Raw genomic sequence first — 19,666 nt, forward strand, 5'->3', positions numbered from 1 at the left:
AGGCTCTGACGACAGGCTTTCTGTTACCATTACCACAGAGAGGCTCTAACAGGCTTCCTGTTACCATTACAACAGAGAGGCTCTAACAGGTTTTCTGTTACCATTACCACATAGAGGCTCTAACAGGCTTTCTTTTACCATTACCACAGAGAGGCTCTAACAGGCTTTTTGTTACCATTACCACAGAGAGGCTCTGACGACAGGCTTTCTGTTACCATTACCACAGAGAGTTTCTAACAGGCTTTCTGTTACCATTATCACAGAGAGGCTCTGATGACAGGCTTTCTGTTACCATTACCACAGAGAGGCTCTAACAGGCTTTCTGTTACCATTACCACAGAGAGGCTCTGACGACAGGCTTTCTGTTACCATTGCCACAGAGAGGCTCTAACAGGCTTTCTGTTACCATTACCACAGAGAGGCTCTGACGACAGGCTTTCTGTTACCATTATTACAGAGGGGCTCTGACGACAGGCTTTCTGTTACCATTACCACAGAGAGGCTCTGACGACAGGCTTTCTGTTACCATTACCACAGAGAGGCTCTGACGACAGGCTTTCTGTTACCATTACCACAGAGAGGCTCTAACAGGCTTTCTGTTACCATTACCACAGAGAGGCTCTGACGACAGGCGTTCTGTTACCATTACCACAGAGAGGCTCTAACAGGCTTTCTGTTACCATTACCACAGAGAGGCTCTGACGACAGTCGTTCTGTTACCATTACCACAGAGAGGCTCTAACAGGCTTTCTTTTACCATTACCACAGAGAGGCTCTGACGACAGGTGTTCTGTTACCATTAACACAGAGAGGCTCTAACAAGCTTTCTGTTACCATTACCACAGAGATGCTCTGACGACAGGCGTTCTGTTACCATTACCACAGAGATGCTCTGACGACAGGCGTTCTGTTACCATTACCACAGAGAGGCTCTAACAGGCTTTCTGTTACCATTACCACAGAGAGGCTCTAAGAGGCTTTCTGTTACCATTACCACAGACAGGCTCTAACAGTCTTTCTGTTACCATTACCACAGAGAGGCTCTGACGACAGGCTTTCTGTTACCATGACCACAGAGAGGCTCTGATGACAGGCTTTCTGTTACCATTACCACAGAGAGTTTCTAACAGGCTTTCTGTTACCATTATCACAGAGAGGCTCTGATGACAGGCTTTCTGTTACCATTACCACAGAGAGGCTCTAACAGGCTTTCTGTTACCATTACCACAGAGAGGCTCTGACGACAGGCTTTCTGTTACCATTACCACAGAGAGGCTCTAACAGGCTTTCTGTTGCCATTACCACAGAGAGGCTCTGACGACAGGCTTTCTGTTACCATTATTACAGAGGGGCTCTGACGACAGGCTTTCTGTTACCATTACCACAGAGAGGCTCTAACAGGCTTTCTGTTACCATTACCACAGAGAGGCTCTGACGACAGGCTTTCTGTTACCATTACCACAGAGAGGCTCTAACAGGCTTTCTGTTACCATTACCACAGAGAGGCTCTGACGACAGTCGTTCTGTTACCATTACCACAGAGAGGCTCTAACAGGCTTTCTTTTACCATTACCACAGAGAGGCTCTGACGACAGGTGTTCTGTTACCATTACCACAGAGAGGCTCTAACAAGCTTTCTGTTACGATTACCACAGAGATGCTCTGACGACAGGCGTTCTGTTACCATTACCACAGAGATGCTCTGACGACAGGCGTTCTGTTACCATTACCACAGAGAGGCTCTGACGACAGGCTTTCTGTCACCATTACCACAGAGAGGCTCTAACAGGCTTTCTGTTACCATTACCACAGACAGGCTCTAAGAGGCTTTCTGTTACCATTACCACAGACAGGCTCTAACAGTCTTTCTGTTACCATTACCACAGAGAGGCTCTGACGACAGGCTTTCTGTTACCATGACCACAGAGAGGCTCTGTCGACAGGCTTTCTGTTACCATTACCACAGAGAGGCTCTAACAGGCTTTCTGTTACCATTACCACAGAGAGACTCTGACGACAGGCTTTCTGTTACCATTACCACAGAGAGTTTCAAACAGGATTTTTGTTACCATTATCATAGAGAGGCTCTGACGACAGGCTTTCTGTTACCATTACCACAAAGAGGCTCTGATGACAGGCTTTCTGTTACCATTACCACAGAGAGTTTCTAACAGGCTTTCTGTTACCATTACCACAGAGAGTTTCTAACAGGCTTTCTGTTACCATTATCACAGAGAGGCTCTGATGACAGGCTTTCAGTTGCCATTACCACAGAGAGTTTCTAACAGGCTTTCTGTTACCATTACCACAGAGAGGCTCTAACAGGCTTTCTGTTACCATTATCACAGAGAGGCTCTGATGACAGGCTTTCTGTTACCATTACCACAGAGAGTTTCAAACAGGCTTTTTGTTACCATTATCATAGAGAGGCTCTGACGACAGGCTTTCTGTTACCATTACCACAAAGAGGCTCTGACGACAGGCTTTCTGTTACCATTACCACAGAGAGTTTCTAACAGGCTTTCTGTTACCATTACCACAGAGAGTTTCTAACAGGCTTTCTGTTACCATTATCACAGAGAGGCTCTGATGACAGGCTTTCAGTTGCCATTACCACAGAGAGTTTCTAACAGGCTTTCTGTTACCATTACCACAGAGAGGCTCTGAAAACAGGCTTTCTGTTACCATTACCACAGAGAGGCTCTAACAGGCTTTCTGTTACCATTATCACAGAGAGGCTCTGACGACAGGCTTTCTGTTACCATTACCACAGAGAGGCTCTAAGAGGCTTTCTGTTACCATTACCACAGACAGGCTCTAACAGGCTTTCTGTTACCATTATCACAGAGAGGCTCTGACGACAGGCTTTCTGTTACCATTACCACAGAGAGGCTCTAACAGTCTTTCTGTTACCATTACCACAGAGAGGTTCTGACGACAGGCTTTATGTTACCTTGACCACAGAGAGGCTCTAACAGGCTTTCTGTTACCATTACCACAGAGAGTTTAACAGGCTTTCTGTTACCATTATCACAGAGAGGCTCTGATGACAGGCTTTCTGTTACCATTACCACAGAGAGGCTCTAACCGGCTTTCTGTTACCATTATCACAGAGAGGCTCTGTCGACAGGCTTTCTGTTACCATTACCACAGAGAGGCTCTAACAGGCTTTCTGTTACCATTACCACAGAGAGGCTCTGACGACAGGCTTTCTGTTACCATTACCACAGAGAGGCTCTAACAGTCTTTCTGTTACCATTACCACAGAGAGTTTCTAACTGGCTTTCTGTTACCATTCTTACGAAGAGTCTCTGACGACAAGCACTGGCGAGAAGAGAGAGGAAACACTCAACTGCTTGACACACACGTATATACACAGACATACACACACAACAATCTCTAGGCTGCTTCAGACACACTCTTCAACTCTCACATACAAACACAAACTCAAAATATGGATCTCTGTGTGTGTGTGTGTGTGTGTGTGTGTGTGTGTGTGTGTGTGTGTGTGTGTGTGTGTGTGTGTGTGTGTGTGTGTGTGTGTGTGTGTGTGTGTGTGTGTGTCTAGTCTGGGTGGAGGGAGTTCTGCGACAGCGGAGCGTTGGTAGCTGCTGGTTCCTGGTTCCTTCCAGCTGGGTGTTTATAGACAGCCAACCAGGCAGGCGTGAGTTGTGACAGATTGACCCAGCCAGCCCAGAGACACAAACGTGGAGTAGCGTATGTCAGAGACTAGCAGGGAAGATTGTCCCATGCAGGGAGCCATACTGTGGAGGACCACGGGGGAATTAAAACCCTGCCTGACCCCATCTGGGGCAAATACTTTTATCAAATGGTAGACACTAGACAGGTAGACAGAGACACTATACAGGTAGACAGGTAGACACTTGATGGGTAGACACTAGACAGGTAGACAGGTAGACACTATACAGGTAGATAGGTAGACACTTGATGGGTAGACACTAGACAGGTAGACATTAGACAGGTAGACACTATACAGGTAGACAGGTAGGCACTAGACAGGTAGACAAGTAGACACTGTACAGGTAGACAGGTAGGCACTAGACAGGTAGACACTAGACAGGTAGACACTAGACAGGTAGGCACTAGACAGGTAGACACTAGACACTAGACAGGTAGACACTAGACAGTTAGACATGTAGACACTAGACAGGTAGACACTAGACAGTTAGACATGTAGACACTAGACAGTTAGACACTAGACAGGTAGACACTAGACAGGTAGACAGGTAGGCACTAGACATGTAGACACTAGACAGGTAGACAGGTAGACACTAGACAGGTAGACACTAGACAGTTAGACATGTAGACACTAGACAGTTAGACACTAGACAGGTAGACACTAGACAGGTAGACAGGTAGGCACTAGACATGTAGACACTAGACAGGTAGACAGGTAGACACTAGACAGGTAGACACTAGACAGGTAGACACTAGACAGTTAGACATGTAGACACTAGACAGGTAGACACTAGACAGTTAGACATGTAGACACTAGACAGTTAGACATGTAGACACTAGACAGGTAGACAGGTAGACACTAGACAGGTAGACACTAGACAGTTAGACATGTAGACACTAGACAGGTAGACACTAGACAGTTAGACATGTAGACACTAGACAGGTAGACAGGTAGACACTAGACAGGTAGACACTAGACAGTTAGACATGTAGACACTAGACAGGTAGACACTAGACAGTTAGACATGTAGACACTAGACAGGTAGACACTAGACAGTTAGACAGGTAGACACTAGACATGTAGACACTAGACAGTTAGACATGTAGACACTAGACAGGTAGACATGTAGACACTAGACAGGTAGACATGTAGACACTAGACAGTTAGACATGTAGACACTAGACAGGTAGACACTAGACAGGTAGACACTAGACAGGTAGACATGTAGACACTAGACAGGTAGACATGTAGACACTAGACAGGTAGACATGTAGACACTAGACAGTTAGACATGTAGACACTAGACAGGTAGACACTAGACAGTTAGACATGTAGACACTAGACATGTAGACACTAGACAGGTAGACATGTAGACACTAGACAGGTAGACATGTAGACACTAGACAGTTAGACATGTAGACACTAGACAGGTAGACACTAGAGAGTTAGACATGTAGACACTAGACAGGTAGACACTAGACAGTTAGACATGTAGACACTAGACAGGTAGACACTAGACACTAGACAGGTAGACACTAGACAGTTAGACATGTAGACACTAGACAGGTAGACATGTAGACACTAGACAGTTAGACATGTAGACACTAGACAGGTAGACACTAGACAGTTAGACAGGTAGACACTAGACATGTAGACACTAGACAGGTAGACACTAGACAGTTAGACATGTAGACACTAGACAGTTAGACAGGTAGACACTAGACATGTAGACACTAGACAGGTAGACATGTAGACACTAGACAGTTAGACAGGTAGACACTAGACATGTAGACACTAGACAGTTAGACAGGTAGACACTAGACATGTAGACACTAGACAGTTAGACAGGTAGACACTAGACATGTAGACACTAGACAGGTAGACATGTAGACACTAGACAGTTAGACATGTAGACACTAGACAGTTAGACAGGTAGACACTAGACATGTAGACACTAGACAGGTAGACATGTAGACACTAGACAGTTAGACATGTAGACACTAGACAGGTAGACACTAGACAGTTAGACATGTAGACACTAGACAGTTAGACATGTAGACACTAGACAGGTAGACAGGTAGACACTAGACAGGTAGACACTAGACAGGTAGACAGGTAGACTCTAGAGAGGTACACACTAGACAGCTAGACACTAGACAGGTAGAAATTTGACAGTTCCAGCTGTGTGCTGTCCTAGCAATCTTACAGCTGACAACACTCCCACAAAGACATGTACGCACACAGAGCAATGCGGTGAGAGTGGATCCTTTTACCAGCAGCACACACACACACACACACACACACTGCTGCACCATTCTCCCAGTGCACCTGCTCCTCTTTCTAATCTGATGGAGTGAAGACTGCTGCTGCAGCTGAGCCACAATACAATTTACCATTACACACAACAGACCCATACACACACACACACACAACAGACCCATACACACACACACACAACATACCCATACACACACACACACACAACATACCCATACACACACACACACACACAAAACATACACAAAACACACACAAAAACATTGCAGCGTCGTACCACCACATCGTGTAGTCGGGGTGACACACACACACACTCACACAAACACAACACACACTCATGCATTATTAAACGGGGAGCAAGCAGCTCATCAACAGAGACACAGAGAGAAACATGGCAGGAGGGTCAGGGTGGGGGAGAGAGGGAAGAGGAAGGGGGAGGGGGTTGACATGGTTGATAAGGCACAGGGTCATCCAGTGTCCTACAGACAGACAGACAGACAGGCAGAGAGAGGGGGGGGGGGGGAGAATAAAAGATGAGCTGAGTGGCTAGAAAGAGCCGTATGACCTGCAGGTCTGTCTCTGCAGACACACACACACACACAGTGCTGGCTTTTTTTTAATGTAGGTAATAGCTAAGCTATGAAACTAACAGATATAATGGAGTTTCAAATAACATTACTTGCATAATTTCTAATCCCCTTTTTACATATATCCATTTAATTTCATGCTCCTACTGGTTGGAGGATCTGCTGGAAAACATCCAAAAGCAATAAATACATTATATATACAGCAGTATGTGAACACCCCTTCAAATGACTGGACTTGGCTATTTTAGCCTCACCTGTTGCTGACAGGTTTATAAAATTAGGCACACATCCGTGCAATCTCCATAGACACTTTGGCAGTAGAATGGCCTTACTGAAGAGCTCAATGACCTTCAACCTGGCACCATCATAGAATGTCACATATCCAACAAGTCAGTTTGTCAAATTTCTGCCATGCTAGAGCAGTCCCGGTCAATTTTAAGTGCTGTTATTGTGAAGTGGAAACGTCTAGGATCAACCACAAGCCTAAGATTACCATGCGCAATGCCAAGCTGGAGTGGTGTAAAGCTCGCCGCCATTGGACTCTGGAGCTGTGGAAATGTGTTCTCTGGAGTGGTGTAAAGCTCGCCGCCATTGGACTCTGGAGCAGTGGAAATGTGTTCTCTGGGGTGATGAAACACGCTTCACCATCTGGCAGTCCGACTGAAAAATCTGGGTTTGGCGGATGCCAGGAGAACGCTACCTGCCCGAAAGCATAGTAAACTGTAAAGTTTGATGGAGGGGGAATAACGTTCTGGGGCTGTTTTTTATGGTTCGGGTTAGGCCCCTTAGTTCCAGTGAAGGGAAACCTTAACGCCACAGAATACAATGACATTCTAGACAATTATGTGCTTCCAACTTTATGGCAACAGTTTGGGAAGGCGCTTTCCTGTTTTTGCATGGCAATGCTCCCATGCACAAAGCGAGGTCCATACAGAAATGGTTTGTCGAGATCAGTGTGGAAGAACTTGACTGGCCTGCACAGAGCCCTGACCTCAACCCTATCAAACACCTTTGGGATGAATTGGAATGCCGACTGCGAGCCAGACCTAACCGCCCAACATTAGTGCCCGACCTCACTAATGCTCTTATGGCTGAATGGAAGCAAGTCCCTGCAGCAATGTTCTAACATCTAGTGGAAAGCCTTCCCAGAAGAGTGGAGGCTGTTATAGCAGCAAAGGGGGGACCAACTCTATATTAATGCCCATGATTTTGGAATGAGATGTTCGACAAGCAGGTGTCCACATACTTTTGGTCATGTACTGTATATACAGAATGTATAATCGCACTGGACTCCGAGTGTATCGACCAATCAATCCCTCAGATGTCCACAGACTAAGCCATCTCCCCCAGTACTATTACATGTGACTATTTCCTTGTGTAATACATCATTCTATTTTACTGTGATGTCTTATGAGGGTCGTGAACCTCTCTACAGAGATTGCCCTTAAAATAAATGCTTTACCTGACGGTGGAATCATATTTCTCATTGATTGATGGTGGTTTTTCAGATCTTCTAACAGTACTTTTTGTAGGTCCAACAGAACACAGACATTATAGCTTAAGAACCACTCCTGGACCTGACTCCATAAACGTGCCACGGAAGGACATCACCAAAAGAGATCTATTGATTCCGTTTCCTCGAGTCTACACAGGGCTGACTGTTCAATGCCCCATGTAATTCAGCATTCTTTTTGTGACGAGAATTTTAAATTGAAAAGAATGGATGTGTCATTTGTTGTTTTGTATATCAGTTCATAAACCGGTTGCCATGGTATTGGGACATAAAACAATCTATTCACAACCATCTTGAACCTTAAGTGAAATTGATTCATTTTACCATTTATTATAGTCACTTTAAGCCATGCATAGTTTTTACATTGGAGGCAGACAAACCAATTAATTTGTTACTCTTTTAAGTAAATGCCTCTTCCATTTTTGCGGCAGCGCTGCGTGGAGTTGGTTATAATTTTGTATTCAGTATACATCTCCATACACTTTTGTTAATTGCTTGTTTAACATAAATTTGACTGTCCTTATTGACAATGTCATTCATAATAATGATACCTTCCCTTCCTTATACAGTTTTTCCACTGAAATTGGTTTATTTGCTGTTATATAAGTTATGCTTCGTCTGGAGGAAACCATTCTGTGTGACTTCATTTAGAAATGAGACAAGTTTAAACGGGGATAACATTGTCATTCCAGCGGAAATGGTTGGTTTTAATCTGTATAATGGCTTAGTAGCCTGCTGACGAACCGCTTGGACTAGGTATCATTTTGGGATAATGGAGGCTTTAAAAGAGTGGCTTAATGCCTTAATATTTCCTAGTTTTAACCCTCCAAACTCATATTCATTATATAAATATGCCCATATAACTTGAACTGGTGTTCCAAATGAAATGGAATGAAGCTCCATTTTTCAGGGACATGTACATCGAGCACATGGACTTCATCAGCTGACCATTTCATTGGGAGACCACATGACAATTTAAAGTTTGTATCTCTCAGAGACCCAATCTATGGGATTTTAGTCCAGACAAACTGGAGATATTATCCTGGTCCTCTGATAGGACTGGAGAGAAAACTTGTAGCATCAGCCTACACTGATACTTTTGTCTCTAATCCCTTCATTTTTCACCCCTTAATGACATCATGAGATCTAATATATACAGTAATTAACACATGATAGTAATGGATCTTTCAGTAATTCATAAAAAGTTTGATATGCAGTACCAGTCAAAAGTTTGAACACACCTACTCATTCAAGGGTTTTTCTTTATATTTACTATTTTCTACATTGTATAAAAAATTGTGAAGACATCAAAACTATGAAATAACACATATGGAAACATGTAGTAAGCAAAAAAAAGTGTTAAACAAATCAAAATATATTTTATATTTGAGATTATTCTAAGTAGCCACGCTTTGCCTTGATGACAGCTTTGCACACTCTTGGCATTCTCTCAACCAGCTTCATCTGGAATGCTTTTCCAACAGTCTTCAAGTAGTTCCCACATATGCCGAGCATTTGTTGGCTGCATTTCCTTCATTCTACAGTCCAACTCATCCCAAACCATCTCAATGGTGATTGCGGAGGCCAGGTCATCTGATGCAGCACTCCATTACTCTCCTTCTTGGTCAAATATCCCTTTTACAGCCTGGAGGTGTGTTGGGTCATTGTCCTGTTGAAAAACAAATGATAGTCCCACTAAGGGCTAACCAGATGGGATGGCGTCTCGCCTCAGAAAGCTGTGGCAGCCATGCTGGTTAAGTGCGCCTTGAATTCTAAATAGATCACTGACAATGTCACTAGCAAAGCACCCCCATACCCTCACACCTCCTCCTCCATGCTTCATAGTGGGAACTACACATACGGAGATCATCCGTTCATTTTTGGAACCAAAAATCAAACATTTTGACCAAAGGACAGATTTCCACCAGTCTAATGTCCATTGCTCGTGTTCCTTGGCCCAAGCAAGTCTTCCTCTTCTTATTGGTGTCCTTTAGTAGGTTTCCTTGCAGCAATTCGACTATGAAGGCCAGATTCACATAGTCTCCTCTGAACAGTTGATGTTGAGAGGTGTCTGTTACTTTAACTCTCTGAGGCATTTATTTGGGCTGCAATTTCTGAGGCTGGTAACTCTAAGGAACTTATCCTCTGCAGCAGAGGTAACTCTGGGTGTTTCTTTCCTGTGGCGGTCCTCATGAGAGCCAGTTTCATCATATCGCTTGATGGGTTTTGCGACTGCACTTGAAGAAACTTTCGAAGTTCTTGAAATTTTCCCGGATTAACTGACCTTCGTGTCTTAAAGTAATGATGGACTGTCGAGCTGTTCTTACCATAATATGGACTTGGTCTTTTACCAAATAGGACAATCTTTTGTATATCGCCCCTACCTTGTCACAACGCATTAAGAAGGAAATAAATTACACAAATGAACTTTTAACAAGGCACACCTGTTAATTCAAATGCATTCCAGGTGACTACCTCATGAAGCTGGATGAGAGAATGCCAAGAGTGTGCAAAGCTGTCATCAAGGAAAAGCGTGGCAATTTTTTTTAGATATTTTTTAATTTGTTAAAATTTTACCCCTTTTTCTCCCCAATTTCATGCTATCCAATTGTTTTTTAGTAGCTACTATCTTGTCTCATCGCTACAACTCCCGTACGGTCTCGGGAGAAACGAAGGTTGAAGGTCATGCGTCCTCCGATACACAACCCAACCAAGTCGCACTGCTTCTTAACACAGCGCGCATCCAACCCGGAAGCCAGTCGCACCAATGTGTCGGAGGAAACACCGTGCACCTGGCGACCTTGGTTGGCGCGCACTGCGCCCGGCCCACCACAGGAGTCGCTGGTGCGCGATGAGACAAGGATGTCCCTACCGGCCAAGCCCTCCCTAACCCGGACGATGATAGGCCAATTGTGCGTCGCCCCCACGGACCTCCCGGTCGCGGCCGGTTACGACAGAGCCTGGGCGCAAACCCAGAGTCTCTGGTGGCACAGCTGGCGCTGCAGTACAGCGCCCTTAACCACTGCGAAGGGTGGCTAATTTGAAGAATCTCAAATATAAAAATATATTTTGATTTGTTACTTCATAATTGTGATGTCTTCACCATTATACTACAATGTAGAAAATAGTAAAAATAAAGAAAAATCCTGGAATGAGTAGGTGTGTTCATACTATTGACTGGTACTGTATCTCTATTGGAATGCCGTGGAGGCAAACAGGTTTTCACCGTCTGAAAGGAATCAATTGCAACCATAGTTCGTCCTGTGTATTTAGGCCTTCACAAGATGTATTTTGTGTCGCAGGTTTTAAGTCTTTTCTCCTTTTACCGGTTTGGTTTTTGGAATGAAATGTGAATTGATTGTTCTCTAAAGGCACATTTAAAGGCACCCCATATGATAAGTGGGTCCCTCCACAACACCGTCGGAGTACAAAAATTGGTTAACCACCTAACTGAGGAACTAAATTTAACCTTCCGTAATAGCCTAGATGCAGTCACACCCCTAAAAACCAAAACAAATTGAACACTAGCTCCCTGGTATACAGAAAATACCCGTGGCCTGAAGCAAATGACGCTCCAATTCTTCCAACAAGCTTGGAAAGATCGAAGAGTCCTCACTGCTGCTCGATCATCCTATTTTTCCAACCTAATTGAAGAGAAAAATAACAATCCAACATTTATTTTTGATACTGTTGCAAAGCTTACTAAAAAGCAGCATTCCCCAAGAGGATGGCATTCACTCCGTAAACACAGACATCCTCATAGATATCATCCTAACCAACCTGCCCTCCAAATACACCTCTGCTGTCTTCAACCAGGATTTCAGAGATCACTGCCTCAATGATTATGTCCGTAATGGGTCTGCGGTCAAACGACCACCCCTCATCACTGTCAAACGCTCACTGAAACACTTCAGCGAACGGGGCTTTCTATTCGACCTGGCCCGGGTATCCTGGAAGGATATTGACCTCATTCCGTCAGTAGAAGATGCCTGGTTATTCTTTAAAAGTGATTTCCTCACTATCTTAAATAAGCGTGCACCATACAAAAAATGTAGGACCAGGAACAGATATATCCCTTGGTTCACTCCAGACTTGACTGCCCTTGACCAGCACAAAAACATCCTGTGGCGTACTGCATTAGCATCAAATATCCCCCACGGTAAGCAACTTTTCTGGGAAGTTAGGAACCAATATACACAAACAGTTAGGAAAACAAAGGATAGCTTTTTCAAACAGAAATTTGAATCCTGCAGCACAAACTCCAAAAAGTTTTGGGACACTGTAAAGTCCATGGACATTAAGAGCACCTCCCAGCTGCCCACTGCACTGAGGCTAGAAAACACTGTCAACACCGATAAATCCACAATAATCGAGAATTTCAATAAGCATTTTTCTACAGCTGGCCATACTTTCCATCTGGCCACCCCTACCCTGGTCAACAGCCCTGCACTCCCCATAGCAACATGCCCAAGCCTCCCCCATTTCTCCTTCACCCAAACCCAGATAGCTGATGTTCTGAAAGAGCTGCAAAATCTGGACCCATACAAATCAGCAGGGCTAGACAATCTGGACCCTCTCTTTTTAAAACGATCAGCCAAAATTGCTGCAACCCCTATTACTAGCCTGTTCAACCTCTCTTTCGTAATGTCTGAGATGCCCAAAGATTGGAAAGCTGCCGCGGTCTTCCCCATCTTCAAAAGGGGGAGTCACTCTAGACCCAAACTGCTATATCTATCCTACCCTGCCTTTCCAAGGTCTTCAAAAGCCAAGTTAACAAACAGATCACTGACCATTTGTCACGTTCTGACCTTTATTTCCTTTGTTTTGTATTTATTTAGTATGGTCAGGGCGTGAGTTGGGGTGGGCAGTCTATGTTTGTTTTTCTATGATTTGGGTATTTCTATGTTTCGGCCTAGTATGGTTCTCAATCAGAGGCAGGTGTCATTAGTTGTCTCTGATTGAGAATCATACTTAGGTAGCCTGGGTTTCACTGTGTGTTTGTGGGTGATTGTTCCTGTCTCTGTGTTTGCACCAGATAGGACTGTTTTGGGTTTTCACGGTTCTTGTTTTGTATTCAGTTGTTCATGTGTACATTTACGTATTAAAAGAACCATGGACACTTACCACGCCGCATATTGGTCCTCTGATCCTTTTCGGAAATCCCTTACACCATTTTGAATCCTACCACACCTTCTCCGCTATGCAATCTAGTTTCCGAGCTGGTCATGGGTGCACCACAAGGTCCTAAACGATATAACAACCTACATTGATAAGAGACAATACTGCGCAGCTGTATTCATAGACCTGGCCAAGGCTTTCGACTCTGTCAATCACCACATTCTTATCGGCAGACTCAACAGCCTTGGTTTCTCAAATGACTGCCTTGCCTGGTTCAACTACTTTTCAGGTTGTCAAATCAGAGGGCATATTGTCCGGACCTCTAGCAGTCACAGGGTTCAATCCTCGGGCCGACTCTTTCCTCTATATTCAACAATAATGTTGCTCTTGCTGCTGGTGATTATCTGATCCACCTCTACGCAGACAATACCATTCTGTATACTTCTGGCCCTTCTTTGGACACTGTGCTATCTAACCTCCAGACGAGCTTCAACGCCATACAACTCTCCTTCCATGGCCTCCAACTGCTCTTAAATGCAAGTAAAACTAAATGCATGCTCTTCAACCGATCGCTACCAGCCCCTGCCCGCCCGTCCAGCATCACTACTCTGGATGGTTCTGACTTAGAATATGTGGACATCCACAAATACCTAGGTGTCTGGTTAGACTGTAAACTCTCCTTCCAGACTCACATTAAGCATCTCCAATCCAAAATTAAATCTAGAACCGGCTTCCTGTTTCGCAACAAACCATCCTTCACTCATGCTGCCAAACATACCCTATGACTATCCTACCGATCCTCGGTGATGTCATTTACAAAATAGTCTCCAACACTCTACTCAGCAAACCACATTCGATCACCATATTCTTTTGGAGAGATGGAAACCCAAATTGGTCTACATGGACAAGTTCTTGCCTGGTTTAGATCTTATCTGTTGGAAAGAGATCAGTTCGTCTCTGTGGATGGTTTGTCCTCTGACAAATCAATTGTAAGTTTCGGTGTTCCTCAACGTTCGGTTTTAGGACCACTATTGTTTTCACTATATATTTTACCTCTTGGTGAACTCATTCGGGAAACATAATGTTAACTTTCACTACTATGCAGACGATACACAGCTGTACATTTCAATGAAACACAGTGAAGCCCCAAAATTGCCCATCCTGGAAGCCTGTGTTTCAGACATAAGACAGTGGATGGCGGCAAATGTTTCACTTTTAAACTATGACAAAACAGAGATGCTAGTTCTAAGTCCCAAGAAACAAAGAGATCTTTTGTTGGATCTGACAATGAATAAAACTGTGAAGGACCTCAGTGTTACTCTGGACCCGGTTCTCTCTTTTGACAAACATTTCAAGAATATTTAATGGGCAGCTTTTTTCCATCTTCGTAACATTGCAAAAATCTGAAACTTTTTGTCCAAACATTATGCAGAAAAGCTATTCCATGTTTTTGTCACTTCTAAATTAGACTGCTGCAATGCTCTACTTTCCGGTTACCCGGATAAAGCACTAAATACACTTCAGTTAATGATAAACACGGCTCATAGAATCCTGACTAGAACCAAAAGATGTGATCATATTACTCCAGTGCTAGCCTCTGGCATCCTGTTAAGGCTAGGGCTGATTTCAAGGTTTTACTGCTAACCTACAAAGCATTACATGGGCTTGCTCCTACCTATCTCTCCAATTTGGTCCTGCCGTACATACCAACACATATGTTACGGTCACAAGACGCAGGCCTCCTTATTGTCCCTAGAATTTCTAAGCAAACAGCTGGAGGCAGGGCTTTCTCCTATAGAGCAATTTTTTATGGAAAATTGTGCCTATCCATGTGAGAGAAGCAGACTCGGTCTCAACCTGTAAGTCTTTACTGAAGACTCATCTCTTCAGTAGATGATATGATTGAGTGTAGTCTGGCCCAGGGGTGTGAAGGTGAACGGAAAGGCTCTGGAGCAACGAACTGCCCTTGCTGTCTCTGCCTGGCCGTTTCCCTTGTTTCTCTGCCTCCGACCCTGTTACGGGGGCTGAGTCACTGGCTTAGTGGTGCTCTTCCATGCCGTTTCTAGGAGGGGTGTGTCACTTGAGTGGTTTGAGTCACTGACGTGATCTTCCTGTACGATTTTGCACCCCCTCGGGCTCGTGCACTGGAGGAGATGTTCGTGGGCTATACTCAGCCTTGTCTCAGTAAGTTGGTGGTCTGCGGATATCCTTCTAGTGGTCTGGGGGCTGTGCTTTGGCTAAGTGAGTGGGGTTATATCCTGCCTGGTCAGACGGGGCCACAGTGTCTCCCGAACCCTCTTGTCTCAGCCTCCAGTATTTATGCTGCAGTAGTTTATGTGTCGGGGGGCTAGAGTCAGTATGTTATATCTGGTGTTATTCTCCTGTCTTATCCGGTGTCCTGTGTGAATTTAAGTATGCTCCCTCTAATTCTCTATCTCTCCCTCTCATCCCAGAGGACCTTAGCCCTAGGACCATGCCTCAGGACTACCTGGCCTGATGACTCCTTGCTGTCCCCAGTCCACCTGGTCGTGCTGCTGCTCCAGTTTCAACTGTTCTGCCTGCGGCTATGGAACCCTGACTTGTTCACCGGACATGCTACCTTGTCCCAGACCTGCTGTTTTCAACTCTCTAGAGACAGCAGGAGCAGTAGAGGTACTCTGAATGCTTGGCTATGAAAAGCCAACTGACATTTACTCCAGGTGTTGACCTGTTGCACCCTCCACAACCACTGTGATTATTATTATTTGACCCCGCTGGTCATCTATGAACTTTTGAACATCTTGGCCATGTACTGTTATAATCTCCACCCAGGAAAGCCAGAAGAGGACAGGCCACCCCTTAGAGCCTGGTTCCTCTCTTGGTTTCTTCCTGGCCACTCCTTTCTAGGGAGTTTTTCCTAGCCACTGTGCTTCTACATCTGCATTGCTTGCTGTTTGGGGTTTTAGGCTGGGTATAGCACTTTGTGACATCTGCTGATGTAAAAAGGACTTTATAAATACATTTTATTGATTGATAGGTTGATGGTCTGATCGCATTTGATCCTCAATAAGAGGATCAAATGAAAAGAATCAATCTGACTAGTTTGATTAAGCCTACTCCAAGAATATCTTACAAGATCTAGGTTTTTAAGATTCCAAATTTCAGTCAATTCCAACATGTCCATAATATTCGTAATCTCTTTGAGCGCCAGAGGCATCATCAAATATTAAACCAAAATGTCACAGCCTTTACTCCTCTCCACTCCGCCTCATCCCTCCTCCCCTCTACTCTCCTCCCAGACATCAAGCAGCTTCCACCTAATGAGTTTCATTTACATGGAAGACCATGGAGAGGGAGCTGCACGCCACAGACACACACCTCCTCCCTCCCCCCACATACACACAACACAGGGCTTTAAGGGATTTTGCTAACGCTAGCTCTGACTTGGGCTGCGGCTGCGGCTGCTTCACTTAAGGCCGTTTACAAGCCACTAGATGCTGTGTTTCACGCCACCACTCCAATGAAGAACGATGCAGCGCCAGGGTCAACGCTAGCTCCCACATCACTCCAGTAAAGAAAATGTTTGCTTATGTCAATAACCACTCTCACTGCAGCATGCTCTGTTACACATTATAGTTTGGGTCTGTATATCAGACAATCTACCACAGGTATGACACAAAAGTACTTGTTTACTGTTCTATTTATGTTGGTAACCAGTTTATAATAACAATAAGCCACCTCTAGGTTTATGGTATATGGCCAATATACCACGGCTAAGGGCTGTATCCAGGCACTCCGTGTGGCATCTTGCCTAAGAACTGCCCTTAGCCATATACCACACCCTCTTCGAGCCTTATTGCTTAAATATAGCACACCCCTGGGGCCTTATTGCTTGAATATAGCACACCCCCTTGGGCCTTATTGCTTAAATATAGCACACCCTCTTGGGTCTTATTGCTTAAATATAGCACACCCCTGGGGCCTTATTGCTTGAATATAGCACACCCCCTTGGGCCTTATTGCTTAAATATAGCACACCCTCTTGGGTCTTATTGCTTAAATATAGCACACCCTCTTCGAGCCTTATTGCTTAAATATAGCACACCCCTGGGGCCTTATTGCTTAAATATAGCACACCCTCTTCGAGCCTTATTGCTTAAATATAGCACACCCCCTTGGGCCTTATTGCTTAAATATAGCACACCCTCTTGGGTCTTATTGCTTAAATATAGCACAACCCCTTGGGTCTTATTGCTTAAATATAGCATACCACCTTGGGTCTTATTGCTTAAATATAGCACACCCTCTTGGGTCTTATTGCTTAAATATAGCATACCACCTTGGGTCTTATTGCTTAAATATAGCACAACCCCTTGGGTCTTATTGCTTAAATATACCACCCCCCCTGGGTCTTATTGCTTAAATATACCACCCCCCCTGGGTCTTATTGCTTAAATATAGCACACCCTCTTGGGTCTTATTGCTTAAATATAGCATACCACCTTGGGTCTTATTGCTTAAATATACCACCCCCCCTGGGTCTTATTGCTTAAATATAGCACACCCTCTTGGGACTTATTGCTTAAATATACCACACCCCCTTGGGTCTTATTGCTTAAATATACCACACCCCCTTGGGTCTTATTGCTTAAATATACCACACACCCTTGGGTCTAATTGCTTAAATTTACCACCCCCCTGGGTCTTATTCCCCCTTGGGTCTTATTGCTTAAATATAGCACATCCCCTTGGGTCTAATTGCTTAAATATACCACACCCCCTTGGGTCTAATTGCTTAAATATACCACCCCCCTTGGTCTTATTCCCGTTTGGGTCTTATTGCTTAAATATAGCACATCCCCTTGGGTCTAATTGCTTAAATATACCACGCCCCCTTGGGTCTTATTGCTTAAATATATCACCCCCTGGGTCTTATTGCTTAAATATAGCACACCTACTTGGGTCTTATTGCTTAAATATACCACACCAAATTGGGCCTTATTGCTTAAGTAACCAACATGGCAGGGCTAGATGAGACTGCTAACGGTTGCCGTTACCCATTTCTAAATCCCTAATGCATTAGAGGAAACACACAGGAGGCTATGTCTGTGTCCCAACCATCGAGAACACTTTATGGGCTCTGGTCAAATGTAGTGCACTATATAGGGAATAGGGTGGTGCCATTTGAGACTGGACCTAAACCACTGTGTTCCATTGATTACAGAACCCCCATGATAGATATGGTCCCAGTGGCCTGTGACTGAATAGGGAGCATCAGTGGGTCAGTGGTGTGTTGAGGGTGAGCAGGCCACACACTTGATTAAGCCCGATAAGTACTTAAAGTAAGGGTGTGGCAAGGAAGGGGCTGCCTACACACACACCTGCGTCAGTCAAATCACCCAACCATTACTAGATACTGCAATGGCAGCAGGCCTCATGGCCAGATCCAACAGTTGCCAAAAAAATACCATTTGAAAGCAAAGTTGCGAAAAACAAGGTAATTCTAAACTCACATCTCTGAATTTGTTCCAATATCTGTCCTTGTCGTACTGAGACACCGTGCTCAGCCATTTGTCGTTGTCCAGCGCGTGGCCATTGTTGTTGTTACGGACCTCTGTTTCCCCGCGCCTGCCTTCAGCGCGCAGCAAGAGAGCCGCGAGAGGCAGCAGACAGAAAAGCATAGTCTGAAAAAAGAAAGAAAGGGAAAGAGAAAATGAGAGAGAAAGTGACATTGAGCACAAGGGATGGACAACGAGGGATGGAGAGGAGCTTGCTGTCCTAATGCACATATAGTGAACTAGGCATAATTTCCAACGCAACCTTCGCACCTAGAAGTTCATTCACATGCACTTACTATCAGGAAATATTAATTTAATGATGTAAATATCTGCATCAACAATGGGGGAGGACAGGATGTTATTCAACAAATTAGATTGCATGAATTACATTGACTGAGTGCCTCTTATGCAATTGCTGCTCCTCATCTTAAACTGATTACAAACATTTGAAAACACATCGCATTTTCACACCGTGGCAGATGGAGCACGGGAAACGATTAGCTCTAAAGGCTCTCTGGAAGATAAACATGCAATTAACAGCCTTCAACACAATTACTCTCTCCTTGGAGCGCGCACCCCTCACATCTCCTCTTACCAAAATCGGAGTGAACCAGAAATACATAGACTACGTCTCCTATCTTCCTCTGCCTCTCATCTCTACGTACAAAAATGTCGCCACGGGTCCTAACTCAGACCCACCTCTCCCGTCCACCTACCTCGGATAGCTTGTCCAGCTTCCGGGGGAAACAGGGGGCTCAGTTGTGAAGTTTCTGCGGGTGTCAGTTAGACGGTTTAACGGTCCGGTAGAGTAGACTGAGTATCCACGGGACCTCCGGTAGCTCCGAACTCAGCAGTAATACTGACGGCGACCGTGAGCAGCAGGAACGAGCCTCAGAACTTGTCTCTCTCCTCCCCCTCCGTAACCTTTCCGCCC

At 44.6% G+C, this 19,666-nt stretch overlaps 1 protein-coding gene across 1 annotated transcript in view; it reads right to left on the reverse strand.

Annotated features, from left to right (window-relative positions):
- The window catches only part of LOC110504900 (SPARC (osteonectin), cwcv and kazal like domains proteoglycan 1), a 449,363-nt gene extending 429,697 nt beyond the window's left edge, over positions 1-19,666 (reverse strand). The window contains exons 1-2 of the mRNA XM_090219561.1: positions 19,449-19,666; positions 18,688-18,858 (exon numbers count right to left, since the gene is read on the reverse strand). Of these exons, the coding sequence (XP_090075687.1) occupies positions 18,688-18,855 (168 nt within the window). The 5' untranslated portion in view covers positions 18,856-18,858; positions 19,449-19,666. The remainder of the gene's footprint in view (positions 1-18,687; positions 18,859-19,448) is intronic.

Source organism: Oncorhynchus mykiss, chromosome 25 (assembly GCF_057628025.1).
Source record: "Oncorhynchus mykiss isolate SJ-2025 chromosome 25, ASM5762802v1, whole genome shotgun sequence".
Taxonomy (NCBI): domain Eukaryota; kingdom Metazoa; phylum Chordata; class Actinopteri; order Salmoniformes; family Salmonidae; genus Oncorhynchus; species Oncorhynchus mykiss.